Genomic DNA, 23,427 nt, shown 5'->3' on the forward strand with positions numbered 1-23,427 from the left:
TACTGATATCCGATAAAGCACAAATTGCATCGGGCAATACATAAATATTGTGTGAGACCTATACAAGAAGATGGTTTGACCTTCCATATTTGTATGGGAAAGTGCCCTATGCATTCTTTCTGTGCTAATCAAAACATTTAAAATAGGAATAAAAACCATATTGTACTGAAAGGGATTCCTGCCAGACAGTGTTCTAAGAAAGCGTATAAAAGAATGAAGTTCTACAGTTCAATTAATTGCTATGAAATTCTAAGGTGCAAAAAACAATTCAGAACCAGAAGCAGTCACATCCAGTGTAGCACATTAATTGTACTGAAAACTTGCAAGTTACTCTTTGGAGAACAAAAAGAAAAAGAAAAAAATTCAGTGGTCGATGAATTTCCAAATGTACTTTCTTTAAATAGAATACCTCAATATATTTAATAATAAAAGTAAGCTCTACAAAAAAAAAAAAAATTCTGTTTCACATATGATACAAAATGTGGAGTATTTTGCAGCTTGCAAAAGCTGCGTGCTCATGTTTTTTTTAGTCATTGTATCAGGAAGACTTAAAATTAGAAAATGATGAAATTTCCACAGCTCATCCTGATGCTACACCATCCCATGATGTGTCCCATCATTAAAATCCTCCACGTTCCACTACAAAGATATTGCACTCCTGTACTGATCACTCCTGGTGTTGACAACCATCTTGCGAAGCTAAAGCAAGCAAAACTGCATATTTCAGTTTCTCGATACTTGCACTCCACAGGAAACTCTCCGGAGCCTTGTGTGGCTCGGTGGTTTGACCAAGGGTTTTCCAGATTTGCTTTTCCTAAAAGCTGTGGAAATGGATTTCTGGTAATATTCCTGAGTGCCAAAACGGAGTAAATATGTCAGTTTTGATCAACAAACATCCTGGCAGATGAATGTGAGGTGTGAGCATGGTTGTGGCATGTTTCATGCACTTTGGAAACCATTTTGCTAAAAAACAAACCAACAAAACAAAATAAAACAATTAGGCTGGGACGAGAGCTTTCACACTGTTACGTGTCAGGAGAATGCTCTCCTTCTAGTGGGCTAGATTCAGTCTGACTTTCTTCTCCTTCCACTTGGTCATCAAGAGGAATTTCAGCAGCTTCCGAATCCTGTGCACAAAGAGTTTTTGGGTCACTACAGAGGGTGTCTTCTTCCACTGGACTCACATTGTCCTTTTCTGTATCAGATTCTCCATCTTCTTCCAGGGTTAGTTCAAACTGGAATTTTTCAGTTTGGCCTTGTCTACCTTCTTCCTGCTCATCGGGGGCAGGTGTTGGACTTTGAGGAATTGTGCTCTGGTACCACTCTCGATTGTCTTCCAATGTATCCAGGATATCCTGGGCATCTGGGTGGACAAGGTCTGCCCAGGTCTCCCACAAAGGATGAACAATGTAGTCTATGAATCCCACCTAAGTACAAATAAAGGAAACATATGCAAAATTAAGGTGTTTGTGGCACAGTCAAGTTGAAAAAAACAAAGATAACATCCTAGTTCTAAAGTAAAACAAAATGCTTTCAATATAATAAAAGCCTTTTCAAAATGGAAATAGATTATTTTATTGTTTTGGCTATTCGGTTTTTACAGGTGTATGGCTTTTAAATAGGATGTAGTATAGAACTAAATATTTTAACCTTGGTAGGAGAAACAGAAAGATTGAACATCCATGAGTTTCACTAACTGAACACTCAAGTGAAAATTACATTTTTGGATGAGATAATAAACAGACATTCTTTTAAATCGGAAAAACAAGGAATTTCTGCAATTTTGACTGTGGCACCAACCTAATCTACAGTGGAGCCCTCCAGCCTAACATATGTCCATTCTGTAAGCAATGCTGAATCTATTGGCTCCTTATTGAAACAGCATTCCCACGGTAAAATGAGTGACAAATCAAGTTTTCAAGCAAGGTAACAAGACACAATACAGAACATAGAGAATGGTCAAGCAAAACAGGATCAGCTTGACTGTCACTTTAAGGGGACAAAATATTAATCTATAAGCATGTGAGCATTTCATCTAACTCGATTGGTTCCCAAATCTGTGCTGCTTCCCATTCAATTGGCAACAAAATTTAAATAAATAAACTGTTTATTACTTTTTATGTAGTCATCTTAAAAATCTTTTTTAACATTAAAACGCAAAATAAAATAATTATTGAAAATATAGTTTCAGAATTAGATTCCACAACTTAAATTTTGGAGGTTAAAGAATAAATCCCATTTCTAACACTGCACTATCACTCAAATCAAGTCATTACAAATAACGTACTAAAACTAATATATAAAAAAAAAAAGAAGGATCGAATTTGTACCTGTGATTTTTCAACAGATGCATTGTGCTTATCACACATAGGACTAATTTCCATCCCTCTATCTCTTTCCCGGTCTCCTTGTCTGAAGAATTCCTCCATTATTCTGTCTGTCCAGTGCCGGTACAGCTGCAGAGGTTTCGTTGGATTGCTAAGATCTGCACAATGCACCATATTCTGAAGAACCTAAAGTAGACATAAAAATATTGGACAATGATCACCCGCTGGGTTATTACACAGAAGGCAAAAGGTTTCTTTTTCATGTACACTTTGGTTAACTGTCAAGTGTAGTTTAGAAAATTTACGTTGTGCAGGAGACTTTTACATCAGTCGATAACTCATCAGAACTTCTAATAGTTTGTGTAACTCAAACAAGGATTTCCTGATCGTCAACAGAAATCAAAACTGCGAATAGATGGAGTTTACGTGATAAATGCATTTGTCAAATTAATGGTATTCATTTGCAGTCTATTAGAGTGCATATAGACCATTTCAATTCAGCTGTGTGAATGTGTATATATTATTCATTATATATATCTAGCTATATCTCATTCATTCACACTGCTAAATTGAACAGGTCTACATGAATTTGGGTATACACCATTAACCCCTTAGTGACCAGACCTGTTTTTACATTTCTGCGGTGTTTGTGTTTAGATGTAATTTTCTTCGTACTCATTTACTGTACCCACACATATTATATACCGTTTGTTCACCATGAAATGGTCTTTCAAAGATACCATTATTTTCATATCATAAATTTACCATATAAAAAATATATGATTTTTTTTTTTAAACACCACTTTTTCTAACTTTGACCCCCAAAATCTGTAACGCATCTACTACAATCGCCAAAACACACCCATGATAAATAGTTTCTAAATTGTAAATTGTGTCCTGAGTTTAGAAATACCCAATATTAACATGTTCTTAGCTTTTTTTTTTTTTTTTTGCAAGTTATAGGGCTATAAGTACAAGTAGGACATTGTTGTTTCAAAATATATATTTTTTAAAAGTATCAATCGTGACATTGTAACACTTATCTGTCATAAATCTCTGAATCACACCTCACATGTACATGTTTTTTAAAAGTAGACAATCTAAGCAAGTTAACACAAAGAAGGGAAAACAGACTATGAAGAGAATGGAAAGTAAAGATACAAGGAGGAATAGAGAGAGAGGAGGCAAGCCAAAAAAAAAAAAGAAAAGAAAACGGGGATGTGGGAAACTCATGATTACCACTCTATTCCCTTCAAATTAGTTAGACAATCATCACACAGTAACATGTATTCGTTTGTTCATTACACTTGAAAAAAATCCCCTTTTCCCAAATAACAAAAAACCTCTTTACCTGTATCCTGTCTGAATAGTTATCAAGAAGAAGAACTCCCGAGCTGGTTACTTTCTTTGTTTCAACCATAGTTTTCAGATCAGCCAACAAATTCATATGCTTTGACATGTCCGTTGCCAGCACCTTAGAGTAGAAACAAAACCGAGTTTGAGCTTTAGACGACTGACACAGAATAAGAACCTGCATTCTTTATAATCCAGCAAGATATAGTTTAAATGTCATGGACAAATCAAAGGTTTGGTCTGAATCTCTGCTGTAAACAGCCAATGCATCACCATGCTCTCCTAACATGAAGATCAGCATTTACAGAGAGTAATAAGTAAGCTCCCACTGCAGTCACCACACCTCAATGCAAATGGCACACCTATAACCTGAACTGATCACCAAAAGGACGGTGTACAGCACTCCATACTAATCCTAAGTGTAGATTCAGGAATAAGGGTTTATGACATAGGTGTGCTAAAAGAGGAACGGTTATTCTACAGGATTTTCACATTATGTTTATATATCTTCTTTCCTTCGAGCAGATGTTATGTTCACTGGTTGTGCCTACTGAATTGGATTTTGATGTTATTTGCTTAATCTTTATAAAGGAACACTTTAAGCATAATAACCACTGAGCATGGTATAGTGGTTATGGTGCAAGGATGGTCCAGGTGAACCCAAACGTAAAGAGTAATACACTTTTAACAAACTCTTCCTAAACACTGACAAAATGGTTACAATGATCTTTGGAACAGTACCTAAATTATGTGAACTCCAAAATCAAATAGCACATTGACAGCAATCTGTTCTTTTAAATATCTAGGTATGTTGCTAGACCCCAATCTATCCTTTGATCTTCACACAGAAAAAAAATCTCTTCAAACTTTTAGGTGCCCTGTACAGAAAAAAATCCTGCCTAAACCCTACAATTAGGAAACAGATAGTGCAACAAATGCTAATGCCGGTCATTGATTATGGGGATGTCGTTTATGAACTTGCATCACAAACCCACCATAATAAACTTAATACGTTATATAATTCGTTCTGCCGTTTTGTACTAGAGTGTTATTACTTTACCCACCACTGTGACATGTTAAAAGAGCTAAGCTGGCTGTTGCTGGAATCCCGACGCACTCTTCATCTTTCCAGCCTTGTGCATAAGAGCATTTCTGGGAAGCTCCCACCCTACCCGAGTAGAATGCTCTCCCCGGCTGTTCCCACCTCCTATAACCTCTGATCCAGTACTAGCACGATATTTAGCATACCGCAATACAAAAATAAAGTGGCTCGATACTCATTTTCCTACCACAATTATGGAATAACCTCAGGGACACAGTCAAATTTTCATTCAATCTAAAATCTTTTAAAAGATCTATGGAAATATACCTCAGCACAGAATGCACCGGTCATTGTTTCATTGTTACATATATATATTTATTACCAGTTATGTATTGTGTATATATATACACACACACACACACACACACATACACAAAATCCAAAGATGCTTGCCCCGGTGCTGATCCAGCACAATGATGTAGATATTCCAATAAATGGATAGCACTCCAGGGTCTTTCAGATGAAAATAAAATTAAACTTTTAATTCATGTTAAAAATAAAAAATACATCAACGTTTCGGCTCTGATGACATCTGTCATCCTGAAGAAGTTATGTGTTAAATGTATAATAAATATATATATATATATATATATATATATATATATATATATATATATATAATTATAGTATTTTTTGTAATATTGTATCCTATTGTAACAATGTAATATTTTGTGGACCCTGGAAATACTTGAAAAGGAGAGAAATCTCAATGTTCCCATCCTGGTAAAATTGTTTATAAATAAACAAATTTTAGAATAATGATTTTAACTTTGTTTTCCTTATTATTTTAACGCCACTCCCCCAGACAGAGAGAGCTTCTGGCTTAACCTATGGTGCAGGGCTTAGCTCATTGGTTCATAGCGATCAATTGATGTGATCAGCCAATAAGCTAGCTTGCAAGGCTTACCTCAGGAGAGCTAATAGCGGCTATTGCGTAAGAGTTTACGACACTCTAATTAAAGAAGTGGAGGCAGACCTAAGTTTAGAAGTAAACAGGTCTAAACATGTTTTGATTACTTTCAATAGGGGACCACCAGGTAACTCCTGGCACCATAACCACCACTGTGTGCTGCAGTGGTTACAATGCTCTGAATGTTCATTTCACGAAAGAGTTGCAAGCAAAATTGCCTCAACAGTTTGGCACCCGAAAGGTTTGGTTCCTTCTCTTTCCGGCCTCCAGTAAAAATACCAAAATTAGACTGCAATCTCCTAAGGGCAGATATTCTGCTTTCCTGAATGGTCAAATCCTGTGCAGTATGTTAGAAAGGACTGGCAGGATTGTAGAAAATACAGCCATGCATTAACAATTTCGGAGACAGCTGCCGTTAAAACAATATGACACCAAGAATCAATCCATAAATGACAAGTAGGTCAAAGAAAGACGTTTTAGCCACACGCACAAAACAGTAAGGAAAACAAAAAATCCAAAATGTACAGTTGAGTTTGTTAAAATGAGAGCTCATCAACAAATATCTGCAATACAAGAGGCACACATGGCTACTGGAACAGGTAAAGATCATCCTCTGCACCAAAATACCAAAAACCATTACCCACGAAAACACATCAATGCAAAATTGATTGGTTGCTGTCAATAAACATTTGGTCTTCTACAGCAGGGCTTCCCAACCCAGTCCTCAAGTACCCCGTACCAGTACAGGATTTAGGGATTACTCAGTTGTGTCTAAGGTGTTTTTAGAAAAAAATAATCTCTTTAGACACAACAGGGTAATCCCTAAATCCTGGACTGTTACGGGGTACTTAAGGACTGGGTTGGGAACCCCTGTTCTACAGTAAAGGGTTAACAAATAAAGTGAGTGAAAAGTTATCAGCTAGCTGTTAAAGTGTTAACTTTAATTAGAGCTCTGAGAAAATAAGAAAAGGTTCCTGTGAAGGCGAACAGCTTCTATTTTCCCTTTTAATTTGTCACACCTTCCTGTGAGAAAGCTGTAGAGCACAGCCACAGCTAATCTGAGCTGACATAGTAAATGTTTGGCAATAACTAGCAATTATATTTAGGATTAAGCAGGGGCTGAATGGGAATGCAAACTGCAAATACCCTCTTTGTAAGGTTGGTATAAGGAACATTCCAAGTACCATAACCACTACAGCCTGACCTAGGATTTACCGGTTTAAAACCAGTTTAAGAGTGGTGCTGGGCTAAGAGAACTCAGCCAATTGGCCGGCTCTGCACTGCAGGACTTGGCTCAGTGGGGCTAAAGGAAGCTCCTTCCACATATACTTTGGGTTTTGTACCGAATTGTGACTTGTGGAGATGCAGAATTCTTCCATTAGGCTAGTTTGCACTGTAGTTTGTTATTACCTTGTCAGCGACTCTCAGATGGGTGGATAAATCCACTTTAAAAACAATAGGTGGAGAAATCTAAATGATTTATTAAAAAAATATTGAGTAAAGCAATTTTTTTGTCTATTTTTTTGTTTGTTTACCAATCATCAATAATGCAGTACCAAATATGTATATGATACTTTTTTTGAAAAACTAAAAAAGGATATAGAATATATACATATATACACACACACACACACACTTTAAATTCACTCACAATGTCAATAACCATTTTCCTTAGTGATTGTCTTTGCTTTTTGGTCAAGTTCTGGAAAATGTCACAGTTCTCCTCTTGCAACAACTTAAATCCTACGGCTAGATGATGGTTTTCCAGCACAGATGAGTCATTGTACATCAAGGCCAATTCTGAATCTATTAGAAAAAAAAAATGAGAGCAGTTTAGCGTATACCTAACATGGGACTTTCCCTTAAAATAAATAAAAATAAATACATCTTAAAAAGAGATATTGATTAGTAAACATGTTTTTACAAATCTAAGTACCAAAAAGATATGTTGCAGATGTTATGATAGAATACAGTTACTTGATTGGTAAATTGCCATTGTGTTGGACAAGTCTGTATAAACAACAGCTTGATGCAATTAATTGGGGAAGGCCTCCTAGACACTAGGTGAGCTGGAGAAATCGTTGCCCATCTACAGTAATGCAACAAAGGATCTTCTACCATTATCATTTGCAGCACAGTCCAAATCACACTGGCTCTGATTGGTAGACTGGGAGTTAATGATTTATATTGGCCAAGGCAAGAAGCCCTTATAGATCTGCATTGATTGTATGTAGATCTAGATAAATCTCCAATTTCAGGTGCTTTGAATGAACTCAACCAATAACGTTTGCTACAGACTGTCAATTAAACTACATGTGGCATATTCTGTCCTTTTCAAAGAATTCTACTCAAAGTTGAACAGCAAGATGCACAGCTATGTATTTTCATGAAAATACAGTGATACAGTAATAGAGACTGCAATTTCTGACATTTCTGGTGCTGAGAACCACAACTTGTGAGAACCACCATCAATCGATCCAAAGCCAGTCAATCTATTTCTACCCCTGTACTACTCCTGCCTATTGCTCTCAAAGAGGGACACAAAGGTATGGACATTGCCTGTTCTGTGGTGGCAAAATACATCTAATCAGCCAAGAAGGGACTTGTAACAACAATCTGCTACCATGTCATTTTTTTTTTTTTTAAAGGAACGCTATAGTCACCTAAATTACTTTAGCTAAATAAAGCAGTTTTAGTGTATAGATCATTCCCCTGCAATTTCACTGCTCAATTCACTGTCATTTAGGAGTTAAATCCCTTTGTTTCTGTTTATGCAGCCCTAGCCACACCTCCCCTGGCTATGATTGATGGAGCCTGCATGAGAAAAAAAAACTAGTTTCACTTTCAAACAGATGTAATTTACCTTAAATAATTGTATCACAATCTCTAAATTGAACTTTAATCACATACAGGAGGCTCTTGCAGGGTCTAGCAAGCTATTAACATAGCAGGGGATCAGAACATTTTAATTAAACAGAACTTGCAATAAAGAAAGCCTAAATACAGGAAGTGTTTATGGAAGGCTGTGCAAGTCACATGCAGGGAGGTGTGACTAGGATTCATAAACAAAGGGATTTAACCTTAAATGGCAGAGGATTGAGCAGTGAGGCTGCAGGGGCATGTTCTATACACCAAAACTGCTTCATTAAGCTAAAGTTGTTCAGATGACTATAGTGTCCCTTTAAACTCTTCAAAAACCAATACACTTTTCCTCCTGGCAAATATTTTAAATAATCCAACTCCCAACTACTGTAGATCAGGCTACAACCATAAGATGATTACATCATGGGCTCTCATCTAGAACCTCCTGGAATCCGATATAGAAAAATAGAATGACCTCACTGCTTTTGTATGAACTTATATATACTCCTTATCCCTTAACTTTATTATTAGACTTGTGTTTCTACATAGATAAACATCACATTAAGGCTTAAAAGGTCACAATTCTAGAGCAGTTTTGACTACTGATATTGGAAGATGAAGATGTTCTAATAATTGCTTCTGGGAATAGTGTCTAAAAAGCACATCTTGTGATTACATTTATGCAGAAAATGATTTATTTAAACTGACTGGCTCACACGCTTTCATACCCCAACACTGCTGTATAGGTCCAGTTACCAGACTGTGCTTCAGTGAAGGGTTTATGAAGAGCAGAAAAACAGTCCATCTCTGAATATTTACATAGGACATTGAAGGTACTAGTAATAGATCTTTGTCGAAGGTCTCAGGAATGAGTCAGTGTGACATTACATTCACTTATCATCAAGCACATTTATTTTTAACCGAATCAAAGCACGAGGCACATGATGCTTTCCAAACTGTGTATTGAACATTGCATAACAGCATCTTGTGTCTTCTAAATTTTCAAAAATTAAGAAAATATAATACGAGTCTGAACTAGAAAGGCTTTGAAGCATTCTGACTCAGATACAACCAGGAACATATTTAGTGTAATAGGTGATATTTCAAATAAATGCTCTCCCTTTAAACATCAAGAAAATGCGCACAAAGACTATTTCAAAGGAACTCTGATTTACCCTGAGGGTGATGGGAGGCTATTACTGTTTTACAGGAGAAAGCAGATCAAGATCCTACACAGTACGGTAGGACTGAAGTCACTCTCAAAGATCTAAAGAAAGAAACAAAATAATGGAGGTTGTGTATAAAACAACTGTGGGGAAAAATTGGCTAAGACGGAGCAATCAGAATGTTGGTTACCATGGTAATCGCATCACTTTTCAAAAATGTGCCAGAGAACCACTTTACATATACCAATCTGTAAGGTCGGCTTTATAATGTGATACATTGTTGAAAGGCTTCCAAAAAGCCATTTGCATTTGAGTTAAGGTTGAGGGGGATCACTGAGGTCAGAGACAACTCCCACAGTCTCGTAAAGTGGTTTAAGAGGGATCTTCAAGGCGGTGGTTGTCCATAAATGTAATATCCACCTGTTAGGCCACAATGTAATCCATATAGAATTATACGAATACAATTCTATTATGCTGTGAGCTATGTAGCCCCTTAGCCCCTTTGAGGCAACCAGACCAGAAATCGAACCACTTAAACCTATTCTTGAGACTGAATGCAATTGACAAGATTATATATTTGTATGCAATTGTATATATATATATATATATATTTTTTTTTATTTTTTTTTTTAAAGCTAGGGTTTATTTTATTTTCAAAGTTCGACGGGTGTTATGGATTTTTATTTGGCCTTATTTGGGGCTGAAAAAAGGTTTTTAGAAAAAAATTAGACATCAAATGGTAAGTTATTTTTATTCACAGGTATTTATTGTTCCCCTTTCACTATTTTTAAGGTGGGAAGGGGTAAATAGGAATCTATTAAAAAATTATTTGGGTGGGGGGGTGACTAGGGGCTAGCCTCCACCCGCCGCCCATAGGTAGAAGGAGGACATTAGGTCCCAACATTGTCATTTAAAGCACCACCCGTTGCCCATGGGTGGGGGCCAGGGGAGCGGACAATAGGTACTCTCTCCCCCCCCCCCATTTTCATTTAGGGCCCCCACCTGCCGCTCATGGGTGGGGGCCAAGGGGAGGACAGTAGACGCCGCCTTCCCCCATTTTCATTCTCCACCCACCACTCTAGTCCCTAGGTCCCCCCCCCTTCAGTTTAATAGCACCCACTCATACGGCACGGGTGGGCTCTCGGGAGGAGGACACCAGGGGGCTTTTATTTATTTTTGTAAAACAGTGAGCAACCACTGGCTGTTCACTAGACATGCCCCTACTAGCGGCATAGTGAGTAGGGGCATTCGGGAGATTTCAATCTCCCTTATGCTATTATGGGGTCATATTGACCCCCATAGAGTGAGGGAGTACATGGAGGGGGCTTAGGAAGTGGCGGGGAGAACTTCTCCCTGCCACATATATATTTTTTTTACATATTACAATGAGGGAGCTGCGCGCCGTTAGCTCCCCCCTTGTAATAGACCAAACAAACGAACGAAGAGGTCTTTGTTCATTTGTTTGAAATTTCTATTAATTTGTCTTTCTGACAAATTAATTGATGAAATTCCTGTTCGCATGCCCAAGTGTTTAACTTGGCATGCGCGGGAATTTCACAGCGCTATCTAGTGTGTGCAGATGACGTGTCCCACAGGGACTTCATCTACCCAAACAAAGATGGCAGTGCCCAGGACCTAGGTCCGGGCAGAAAATAAAGATAAAAAAGTAGGTAAGATGGGCTGCTTAGGGGCATTTGGGGGCAACTAGGTGGACAATTAAATGTAATGAGTCGGGAGGGGGGTTAAAAAAAACCCCAAAAAACGGGATTCGGCCATGCCAGTGCCGCTTTAAACTGCTACTGGTACAAGATAAACAAAATAAAAGTATGAATCAGGTCCATTCCCTAGTTAAATCACGCACGTCTTTAATAATGTATCATTCAGAGCACATTATCTGTCTCCTTGACATTCTCCACCCATTTGCTGGGAGATGAGTCATCTCATTGATTTTGCACTCTAGGGTATCCCTCTGGTTACTAAGCATACAGGTAAAATTAAGATTTTTTTGTGTACAGGAAACACAAAATAATCACAGTGCTATATACTGTTCCCCACACTTCACTTTCTGCAAACAGAACCAAAAATGACTAGATCCATGTATATGGTTGCCTATAGAAAATAGGCAGCATGGTAGAATATGTCAACAATCCCTTTTAAGTATTTAGGGAGAGGAGGTCTACGTCCATTCAAAAAAAAAAAAAAAAAATGCAGGGTTTTTGTTTTTTTTCTGTCAATTTACATCAATTTTAAATAGCAACAAAATAAAAAGTTTACATAAATGTCTTTAATTACATCAAACATTTTTTAAAAAGCCATTTGGTTCACCCATATTGAAAGTATTTTTTATTAAGACACATGCACTATTTGACCAGAGTTTTAATATGGTAAATAAAAAATGTCAAGGAGGTGAGAAATTTGCCCATAGCTGCCAGACCAGAATAAAATAAGCGATGTATTGTCCTTTTTAAATGAACGGGAGCCATAAGTCAACCAATCTCCAAAGAACAAATGCCGTACATTTATGTGTAATATTTTATCCTGTACCAAGCTTATAGATTTTACCAATTCTGATTTTTTTTGTCATGTTTTGGGAAATTAACATATGCCAAAATAGAAAGTAGCAATTGAAGGGTAACGCCTGATTTCATGCACACCAAACCTGAGATGGTTCTTAAGTAAACAAATAGGCATGAACGTAAAGGCATGAATTAAAAAAAAAAAAAATTTAAACCTCGTCAATTTCTCACACTTCCCGGTTTAGTGATAAATACTTAATATTCTAGTTAATATTTCAATCAGAAAATACAGTTTATTTTATAAAAGAATGTATTTGTTGTAACCACTTACTTGTGTTGATAAGGAACTGGTTTGAAACGCCCGGATGATCAACATCGTGTATTGCACTAGCAAAAATTGCAGCAAGAATTTCCAAATCGGTGAAGACTGCCTGTAAGAGTATAATAATATTACACAAAATATTAAGTTATTAGCTCACATGGAAGAGAGTAACACAGAAAGTAATCAGAATCAGAACTTGTAAAATGACGTGTTTTGTTAATTCTGTGTCCATGCAATCTGCATTAGAAACAGAACTGTTTGTATCATAACCTTTGCAATAAACTGTAGCGGTTCTGATACTTGGCGTGCCCCTTTTATAGGATAGCACCAACTTAAAATGATTTTATGACTTCTCTGTTACCAAGAAAAAAAGATCTAAGATTTACATTAGCAAAACATTATACTAATTTAAAGTCAAATTAATATAAAAAAGAGAAAACAATTCCTCAACAGCTATATTACATATTATATACATATAAAAGATTAAATTAAAAAAAAAAAAAAAAAAAAACATACCAATTCCCCCCATACACCTTAGTAAGTGGCTTTATAACAGTCTATTTTATTAAATTACATGGAAATATATAAAACCTTAATAGATGGTGTTAAAGACCCTTTCCCAGAACCCATCTATGTGAAGCCAAGTACTATCATGTGTAAAGGAATTGGGAGTTGAAGGAGTCTGACTAATCATCACTGCATTACCACCGTTTTTGTTTTTTCAGAAAACTAAAACGCAACACACAAACACCAAAAAAAGCAGTTGACAAGACAATTGATCAGGTGTCCTTATACTAAAATCTTAATTATTTTAGACAATAACAAGGGAAGGAAGGCAACCCCAAATTATAGCCAACCAATACAAAGTAATATACTCAAAGTTTAGAATATGCCATTTACTGTAACACACGAAGACAGTTAGCCTGGACGTACTAAAGTGCCCTCATTTAACCCCTTAAGAACACATGACATGTGTGACATGTCATTATTCCCTTTTATTCCAGAAGTTTGGTCCTTAAGGGGTTAAATTGGACTGCGACTGTAGTTCACATCGCTGCCATGAACGGTGATCATCTTGTGCTATATATAGGAGGGGGATTCTATGAATCATATCACCCATCATATGTCAGCTAAGCAAATTTATCAAGGATTGCAAAATGTGATTAACCCACAACAGAACGACCATGTCTACATTCTCTGCAGTTACTACAGTGTAACATAGGCACTAGGAACAAAGAATAGCATTTATCATTTTATTAATACATTACCTCCAAAGCTGGGGTCGATAGCAACACATGGGTAGACTGTGCAACATCAGCGGCATGTATGTTATTATGATAAGCCACATCTGCATGATAGTGATCTTCTAGCGTCATTAAATATGTAACTAAAGTGTCTACTGGAATTTTAAAGGTCTTCAACAAATCTCGTTCCTGTATTTAAAATAAAGAAAATTAATAAGTGAAACACAAAACATGTACACTTTAGATTAACAGGATACTTTTTACTATCCCATTGATAATCTACTTTAAGTATAGAGGAACCTTTGTTTCTCATGCACACCTACATTTAGCTCCTTGCCATAGTGAATGCTACAGTAGCAATAATCGGGGTGGAACAACCCCCAAAAGGTTACTTTTCTCTGCAACATATCCATGTATCATCACAGTCAACTCTCCTAGACAGCTTCCCGAGATATTACGTTACATGCTGATAAATGATTAGGCATTTGACTTTACCTTGTCAACCTTGTATATGATTAAATGTCTATACATCTATCGATCTATAGCAGTTTATATCAAACTATATGTATCCAATCTTAATTTATGAGCAAAAAGGCTCAACCTTTAGCGAACCTTCAGGAGGTGTAGTCCAGATGTTGTGGACTACATCTCCTCTCATGCTGTAAGAGCATTATGGGAAAAGGAGTGCCGAAAGATGATTACCTCTGCGGCTATGATAACAGGACATACCTCAGCCAACTCAATAAGCCTGCTTTTACTTACCAAAAACCATTAAAAAAAAATCACCCGACTAACTGTTTATATCAAGCAAGAATAAGACTGTTTACGTTTAAACGCAAAGCTACTGTTGCATAGTTTTATGGTAAATCAAATAAAAATTTAATAAATCAATAATTCAGCTGTGTCTCCTTGTGTTTGAAGGTAAACAGTAATGAGACCAGCAGTGGTGGTAAGATCCCCATTAAAAGGAGGTATGCAATTTCCTCCTTAAACTAAGAATGAATACACATAATTTAATCGCAAGTGACAATAATTTATGTCGAGTCCATTGAAATGTGTACTCCAACTAGGAACTCACACACAAACAAACACACAAAACTGAGAATACATAAAATGCAATCTAACCTGAAATATAGTGTGCATGACGACTGTGAGAGGTCTGTTTCCAGAAAACTCGGCTAATTTAAAAACATTAAGGCCCCATCTGTTTACATCTTCAAGTTCCTAGAAAGAAATAAATTGTTTCAGAATATTTCATAAAAAAAGAAAATTCACACAACAGGCTTAGAAAGCATCACTAAGAAACAGCAAGTCTTTGTATACAGCAATACATATATAAAATCCTCACTGCTTGCTAACTTGGTATTTCAAGTCACATACGGTGTGTGGGAGGATGCCTTGAATTAATTACCGTACTGCAATTACTGAAAGCTGCTTTGACAAAATTACAGATATTAACAAAAATAGATGTGCTTTCCTATAGCTGTGTGCATCATTAACCAAGGGAAAATGCCCCTTCTCAGTCCATATAACCCTTTAAGATAATGGCCAGTGTGGTTATTTTTATTGCAATAAAAAAATTTAAAAAAATTAAAAAATTGTGGCTGGGGGATGGGTTTAGGGAGCTGTTAAATCAGAAAAGCAAAATACTTTCTTCAGCTCGTGCTGTTCGTCAGAGCCCTCTCTAGATGAACATCAGGGTTTATAAATAATTTACCTGCAATTCTACAAGTTGCCACTAAGGGTGCCAGAGTTGAAATGCCTTGAGATACTCATTATGGATTTACTGCCGTTGGATATATGTTCTTATTTCTGTTATGAGACAATGCTCAGCGGACTGGCATGTAGGTGTATCGCACATTCTAGGATACACTGTGTAGTGTACACATACCCGTAATTTGAAATCTGTTTCCACTTTTACAGAAAGGAATTGTCCTTTTAATTTATGAACCAAATTACATTTTCCTGGCAGAAGTAGAATTATTTTAGACTACAGAAATACAAACACAGTCTTAGCGTTTTACAGAGATACCTATAAATCATATGTCCACTAATGTGTTATCATGGCGTTATATCATAAAATGTGCAATAAGACACAAAACACTGAATCCAATTGGTTGGGCTGGATATTACTTGAAAACGAATGCCTAGAAGTCACTACTGCAAAATTGAACCCCTAAAAAAACTTTTTTTTTGTAGAGGGTATATGATTATAGCACATTGCACGGTTTTATAAGCTTGGCTAATGCCTGGAGAAAACAGGTACTCGTATTCCCAAGAGGTTATTGAAAACATTTCCACAGAGATCCAAACCATCAGCATTAAAAACCAAGAGGGGAAGCAATGAGATGTCAGGTTAAGAGTTAACAAGAATCCGTTTCAAATACTAGAAAGGAACGGTTCAGGCCATACTTCTATTTTTTTTTTAGTGTGTTGACATAGTACAGATACATTTAGAGGGGATTTTGCTAGCTCTATCAATTAGTAATATGAGCCCGATTTTGTTGACAACTTAAAAACATTAAAAAAATAGCATCACCATGAAACTTGATTGTTTGAAAAAAATCTAGTCATTAAAACGATAGCGTTAAAATTTAACAGTGCATCTAAAATAATGTAGGATATTTTTATATGGCCTTAAAATTATTTCAGTGCTACGTTCAGAGGGAACACTGATCTCGGCTGGTAATTATACAGACTGGGTTTCTCACCTTGGCTAAAGCTTCCTCCTCTTCACTTTTCACTCCAAACCTTGGGATACTTGAATTTGTCAAACTGGAACTGTGCATTAGTTTTTTTACCCCACTGATCTGAGACATGGGTCTCTTCTTCTTGTCTTTTTCCTTCTGGGCCTGCGTTGGCATCTCCACTTCATGTTGCTTATCTAGAGACGGAAAAGGGCAAGATTCAGTTAAAAGAAAAGAAGCATCTAGCTGGAAAATGAATAGCAATTCCCCTATAGAGAACTGCTATTAAGTTACCACAAGGAAGTCTAGCTATCGTACCAGAATCTAGTCCACAGTGTGAAAGACAGAGCACGGAGGTAATGTATAATGTAGTAAATATTTGTATTATTTGGTTATATGTAACAGTTATAATACATATACACAGACACAATGTATTTGAGAGAGAGAGAAAGAGATACAATCTTTGCTGTATTCGCCCAGTGATGGAGACGTAAAAGAACAGATGAAATTAGTATTTAGAAAAACTTGATAAAGGGAGGATCTCTCAAAAGCTTGTCATTCCAAAATGTTGTTAATCCAAAAAAAAAACAGATACGAAATTTGGTTATTTTGCATAGATATACACACACACATTTATTTTTCACTTACTACACCTTAAATATACAGAAACTGCCAAGTAAATGTATGGCCTAATGCAAAAAAAAAAAAAAAAAAATCAATTTAGGAGATAGGGGCCTCTAGCTCCCAAATCAATCTAACAGTGCGTAAGAATATCCTGAAGGAAACATCAAGCATTTAGTGAATAGACCCCATTGTACCACACAACAGTGAAAGCACAGAAAGGGTAGGGGAGGGGAAGCCTCTTTCCTTGGGTGCAACATCTGGACAGGATAGAGGATGTAGGCTGCTGTTCCCCTCTGGACATTTACATTTTCAGTCAGGCGCAAATACTTCAGACAAATCAGAATGGGAAACCCTAAGCAGGACTGTCAGAGCAGCTCAGCCAGAGGCAGGAAAATGCCTGACAGATTCCGCTTGGGTCATTATGCTCCATGGGCTTTTCCCATGTTTCCCAATAACAAAAAAGAACATTAGCCATCAACGCACAAGAACAAGGGATTATACAGCAAAGCCTATTCATGCAAAAATAAATAATAATGGGTCACCTCCACACAGAGAAAAGGAAGAATCTTTCTTATAACAACAGAATATTGCTATTTATATCAAACATTTATTATATGAGGAAACCTCCTGAATGCAATCGGAGGGATCTTCACAGAAGAAATAAAAAGAAAAAACAAAACAGTGCAATACACTCAAATATGGGTTTGCTAGCTGCCCAGTACACAGTGGTGAATTCTTAACGGAACTGCAAACTTAAAATGTAAAATTAGACTCCTTTCTACATTTCTCAATCAGGTTGTCAAATCATGGTTGAGTGAGTAAACACGATAAACCGTATATCTTGAAAAAAAGGCAGCTCAACATTTCAGCATTGTTACTGATAATATGTCTATGTTATTACCCAAATTGTAGGGAATTCAAAGTGAATTTTAGATTTTAGCCTAAAATAGTCAGTTTGTAAGGGAGTCACCTATGCTTACAAATTGACTAAAACAAATTCGCTTTGAATTCCCTACAATTTAGTGAATAAAGGTGACTCCTCACATAAACATAAGTTACTATGTCAGTTTCTTGGTATCTCATATGTTGTTCCTTTATAAAGATTGGTATAGCTCTTCATGCTATAGAAAATCCACATATGTAAGTTTGAGAAGATTCTAAAAACCTGTACTGCGTTGGCGACCTAATTACATAGCTTGGTATAAATAATTACCATACAATCTAAGATCTAAATCCCGGCTGACACCACAGATTGTGTGCATAATAATCGCCTTGGGCTTGGCCTTCCATTGGGATAATGGAAAATATAGACTCGCATTTATTAATTTCCCTTAAAAGCAACAGTTTAGACATACAAACATGTCATCCCTGATGGGGTGAAATATATATATATTGCAAAAGATAGCACTCCAAGGACTTATCTAAAATGTAACTTTTATTTACCTTCAGTGAAAATCACAAAGTCAACGTTTCAGCTTGATCCCCTCAAGCTTTCATCAGGACATACATACATACATACATACATACATATATACATACACACACACATATTAATAGTAGCCTGTTGCTTACACAAATATCTGAGGCAATGCCACTTGTCCTCATTTGCATATTTTGCATTGCATTTTGGGAGTTTTGTGGGAATACAATCCATACTAGGCTAAGTGTACAGGGCAGGGTATTAATACTTCATACTTTAAAATTCATTTAGAAAGTCAGCAATTCATTGTTCATAGTTATACAGTGCATTCTCTAGACCAGTGGTTCTTAATCATTTTGGAGATGGATTCAGATTATGTGCATGGCATCAGAATAGCAACTCGTTCAATAGTTCTAAAATTAGATCAGTGACCCACTCTTCAAATAGAATATATAACAAGTACATTCTTCAAAACACCTTCATCAGGCTTTTCCCAGTGTCAGAAGGGTCTCTGTAGAATCAGGCAAGGCTGCTACAGTAAGAATTGCATTGTGTGTAGTTACATAGGGTTCTAATGGATAGTTTATACCTGTTCCAACTACTAGACAGCCACTAAAATAATATAGGAGCCGATTGGGGATCCTGAGTCAGGGGCTATAAAACACTAGTATATCGTTAATGCATACATTATAGTATACATGCAAATTGTCACGTATTATCAGGAGAAATGCTTGAGTGTCTACTACATAAACACACCTAGAGTGTACCATATGTTTTCAAAGTAGTACAAATGCTCATAAAAGAAAAATATGATAAAGTCTCTAATTCTAGAGGTGCAGTTTTTCTTTTTGGAGGGAACGTTGATTTGTTTGTGGTCAGAGTAAATTACGCATGTATTCTTAATATACTGTAATAATCCCTTAAAGTCTTAAAACGACAGCGAACAGACTCTACAAGGGATACACAGTTCACTAATTTTGCACGAGATCCAGAAAAAGCAGAACAGTGCTGCATTCAGCCAAGCTAAAGGAAGATCTGTGGACTTAAATTTTGTTGTGCTGGTTTTGGGCCCTGTTTGTGACACCGATAAACCGTGCATCCATTGCAAGTGTGTGCTGGAGTGTTTTACTGAAACGTGGGAATTTTGGACACGCCACTTCATTAACATGTGACTTATCCCACAGCTCTGATACAGGAATGCTGCATGAATATACTTGGTCTGCTCTTCTCCAGGATTTCCACAAGCCGGATGTCCAAGTTGTGATTCCCTTGAGTCAAAGATGAAATCGGTTTTGCCAAAATGACAAAACCAAAAGAAACAGTAGAATTTTTGCAAAGCAAAGGATCACTGGGAAAAGTTAATCTACATGTGAAACCCGTTCTGTGACTCTTTAGAAGGCAGATTTGGGTTTTCACATTTTTAGATTTGTCTACACTAAATTATTTTTAAAATGTTACAGCAAATATAATAATGAATTGCTTCCTAAATACAATCAAGATGAACTGAGCTAATGTGGTTAGCTGCTTTCAAAAATCCCTGTGGACCTGGAACAGTTAATTGGTGACAAGGATCTAATGTCCTGGTTATGAAGGCTCTGCACAGCAACCTGCAAACACAGCAATACATTGGGGATAACTGTGAGGCCAATTAGGCAAAACAGAATGAGCTTCAAAATAGTCTGAATAATCACCTACATGTGCCTTCAGTGACTACGTCCCAGCTCAGCTTATGTAACAAACTGACATGTGGGAGGCTAAATTGTCCAGCTTACCACCACGTGATCCTTTACACAATGAGCAGGTAGGGTTCATTTGACAAAAAGACAGATCCTTACCTAAAAAGGTGTTGGAGATGTATTCCGAGACCTGATTGCCAGATCGGCTCATTTCTGATAAGTGGGTCAGCTCTCGGTTGAGCATTCTTTTGAACTGTAAAAGAAATATACACACATAAATAAGTATACCAAAGACTAATGGACATTACACACACACACAAAGTATCGGACAGAATACATATATTTTTTGTTTATTTTTACATATTAAGATTTTGATAATTTTTTATATTAAGCAAGTTCTTGCATTGAAATACTGCACTGTTTTGGCCTCTCTGATCCACCAAGGGTTTGTAAATTAAATCTTAAGGAGCCCATATTAAATTCTTGGGCAAATTTCTAATGCCCTCATTTTGGAATCATCCATCTCATTGCTGCAAAACTGTGCTTTTATTAATCACAACATATCTTTAACTAAACCTTCAGAATGTTTGCTTTAAAAGAACACTCAACAGCTCAAATGAATGGCTGTCTAATCACACACTTCCCAAATGCAACTCAATGCACTGCACTGGGCAACTGCAGCCTAATGAGTTTAACTCTTCTGAGCTAAACAACCCAGAAGCAGTAGAAATAGTTCAAACAAAAAGGACTAAGGGAACACCCAGAGCATGCATGTAGACTTGTCTGCCATGGGGTTATAATAAGGTTAATTTATAAAAATGACAATTTCTATTAAAATCTGCAATTTTGTAAAATGAAAAAAATAACTAAAAATAAAAGACACTCTTCACACAAATAGCAATTCTGTGAGCCAATTGTGTTTTAGGTGTGTGGAGTGTCCCTTTAACTGTCACTTCACAATACGATGAAAGTATCACCCAAATGAATATAAAGTTGGCAGTAGCTGTACATATGAATGTCGTCATGATAAAATTCATAACAGCTTGTGCTGACTTTCATGCAGGGATAAAATATTGAGGAGAAAGAAAGAATGAAACGGAGTCATGGGCAACTGTGAGAAGACTATCAGAAAAACAAATTTGGATTTTTAAAATGGGTTCAAATAGAGCACTTTGTTCTGGATCGACAGTAAATAGAAGAAAGCATTGCAGGCAGTGACTCGTCTATAGAGGCACTTGGAACATTTATTTGCAGTAGTTTAGAAACACTGAGATTGTTTTTCTGGAGGGGAGGCTGAAACCCGCCTCCCCCCCACCACAAAATAAAATAAAATTTATGGGACAAAAATAAGTGCCCGTTTAATTCTGTAATCGGTTTAAATTCTGTTTATTTTTACATTTTGTATCTCTTGCTCTGGTAATTATCTGCTAGAGCCCGCAAGAGCCTTGTGTGTGATTAAAGTTCAGTTAACATAGCCGGAGATAGAAACACGCTGTACTGTAAGATCTGAGGGAAATGAAAACCTTGTTTTGGAGCATAGGATAGGTCTTTAATCACATTCTTCCAACCCCTTACTGTCCATGTCATGTCAATGTAACTCACTGAACACCTTTACATTGCAGAACTTGGAACTGATCAGAATTCTGTTAACTAGAAAAGTGTGTGAAGGTTATTCCAGAAGAATCCCTGTATGGAGTTTACATTTTTACCTTTTTCAGTTCCTCTGTTATGGTCTCCAATGCTCACATCATATTGGAGTTGTATTTAAAAAAAAAAAAAAAAAAAAAAAAAAGGGAACAGTAGGTAGCTGAAATGTCCTAGCCAGTAGAGTTTCTGGGACGCGAGGTGAGTGAGCAGTCTCATTCATGAAAAATAATAAATATAACTACTAAAACTAATAAATGGTACAATGCTGAATATTGCTTCAGCTATAATAAACAGAATGAACAATGGCAGGGCAGAAGTTAGCTTATACATGTTGCAGTGTTGATCATACTATTTATAATTTTTTCATTGAACAAAATACCGTACTCAATATTCACCGTCACTTCCACTCCTCACAATTACTAGGTGTTTTAGTAAATAGGTTTGTCATATTGCAATTTCCGTCAACTAAAAAGCCATTTAACTCCCAAGGGTCCAAGACTTTTCTCAAAAGGCTGTAGAGATTAACACTAACTGAGCCCTGCAATGACTTTAATGAAACCCCAGGGATGAGGAAAACTGCTAAATATGGTCACACTGCTACTGTTGTCTAATTATGCCTTAACTTTAAAAAAAAGGCATTAAAGGGGTATCCAAGCACCATGACTAGTTCAGTGATAGGAGTCATTGTGCCTGGAGCTGTGTGTGCAGTGTTTCATCCATTGGATGCTGAATGTGTAACTCAACCTCTGGCAGAGTCATACGGGTGTTACAGGCTAACTAATGTCAATTCTGTGCATTTTTAAAATGTATTTTGTTTTGCTTAGTGTGCCATTATTGGCTGACAGCAATTAGCTGAGACTCTCAGCTGTGAATGGTGAATGGATTGGCTTCCAGTTTTTGCAGAATCGAGAAGTATGTCACCACAGCAGCAAGGATCCTCAGAAGCCTGCGTGGACCCACATAAGAAGGCGAACCATTACTATCTTTGCCCATTTACCCGGGAACCGTGCCAGGGTACACCTGGCATCATTACCACTACAGCCCACTGTGCTTAGAGTGACCCTTTAACAGTGATTTGGCTATTTTCCCATTCACAGCTCCTAAATTCCACGTTCTGCGATGCTACTGTGGTGAGGGTACAGAGAACAATATCTTTAGCTTGCAATCAGTGTGGTTATAATGAAAGAAATTGACTCAGTCACCCCTATCCCCTGTATAGCATTGTAATATTCCCTTCCATTTCCATGCTCAGATAATATTTCCATGACGTATGTCCAATCCTGCTGTGGAGATTATTTTACCAGCCTGACCTGTATTCTCTATAGGGGCTGCTAAATGCACAAAGGAGGAAGAGAATGTATTCCCACTTGGATATGGCAAGGTGCTTTTAACAACCTCTAAAGGGCGGCAAAAACAACACTGAAATACAAACAATAAAATCACCACTTTTGAACATTCCCATCACATTTGATTTTTTGGTTTGCCTTTTACACATTTTTAACTCTAGTAAACATATTTACTTTTTGGGTATTTTGCCCCAATAAATATTGTATCATTTTAATTTATTTTTT

The 23,427-nt window shown here is 36.8% G+C and overlaps 1 protein-coding gene across 2 annotated transcripts in view; it reads right to left on the bottom strand.

The window, feature by feature from the left end:
• Positions 1–448: 448 nt before the first annotated feature.
• Positions 449–23,427, bottom strand: part of PDE4D (phosphodiesterase 4D) — a 207,584-nt gene continuing 184,605 nt past the window's right edge. For both annotated transcript variants that reach the window (XM_063454049.1, XM_063454050.1), the window contains 9 exons: positions 20,369–20,462; positions 16,514–16,686; positions 14,928–15,026; positions 13,827–13,991; positions 12,568–12,667; positions 7,344–7,498; positions 3,679–3,801; positions 2,331–2,513; positions 449–1,427 (listed from right to left, as the gene is read on the bottom strand). In XM_063454049.1, coding sequence (XP_063310119.1) covers positions 1,026–1,427; positions 2,331–2,513; positions 3,679–3,801; positions 7,344–7,498; positions 12,568–12,667; positions 13,827–13,991; positions 14,928–15,026; positions 16,514–16,686; positions 20,369–20,462 — 1,494 coding nt within the window. In that variant the 3' untranslated portion in view covers positions 449–1,025. The remainder of the gene's footprint in view (positions 1,428–2,330; positions 2,514–3,678; positions 3,802–7,343; positions 7,499–12,567; positions 12,668–13,826; positions 13,992–14,927; positions 15,027–16,513; positions 16,687–20,368; positions 20,463–23,427) is intronic.

Source organism: Pelobates fuscus, chromosome 5 (genome assembly GCF_036172605.1).
Source record: "Pelobates fuscus isolate aPelFus1 chromosome 5, aPelFus1.pri, whole genome shotgun sequence".
In the NCBI taxonomy this organism is placed as follows: Eukaryota; Metazoa; Chordata; class Amphibia; order Anura; family Pelobatidae; genus Pelobates; species Pelobates fuscus.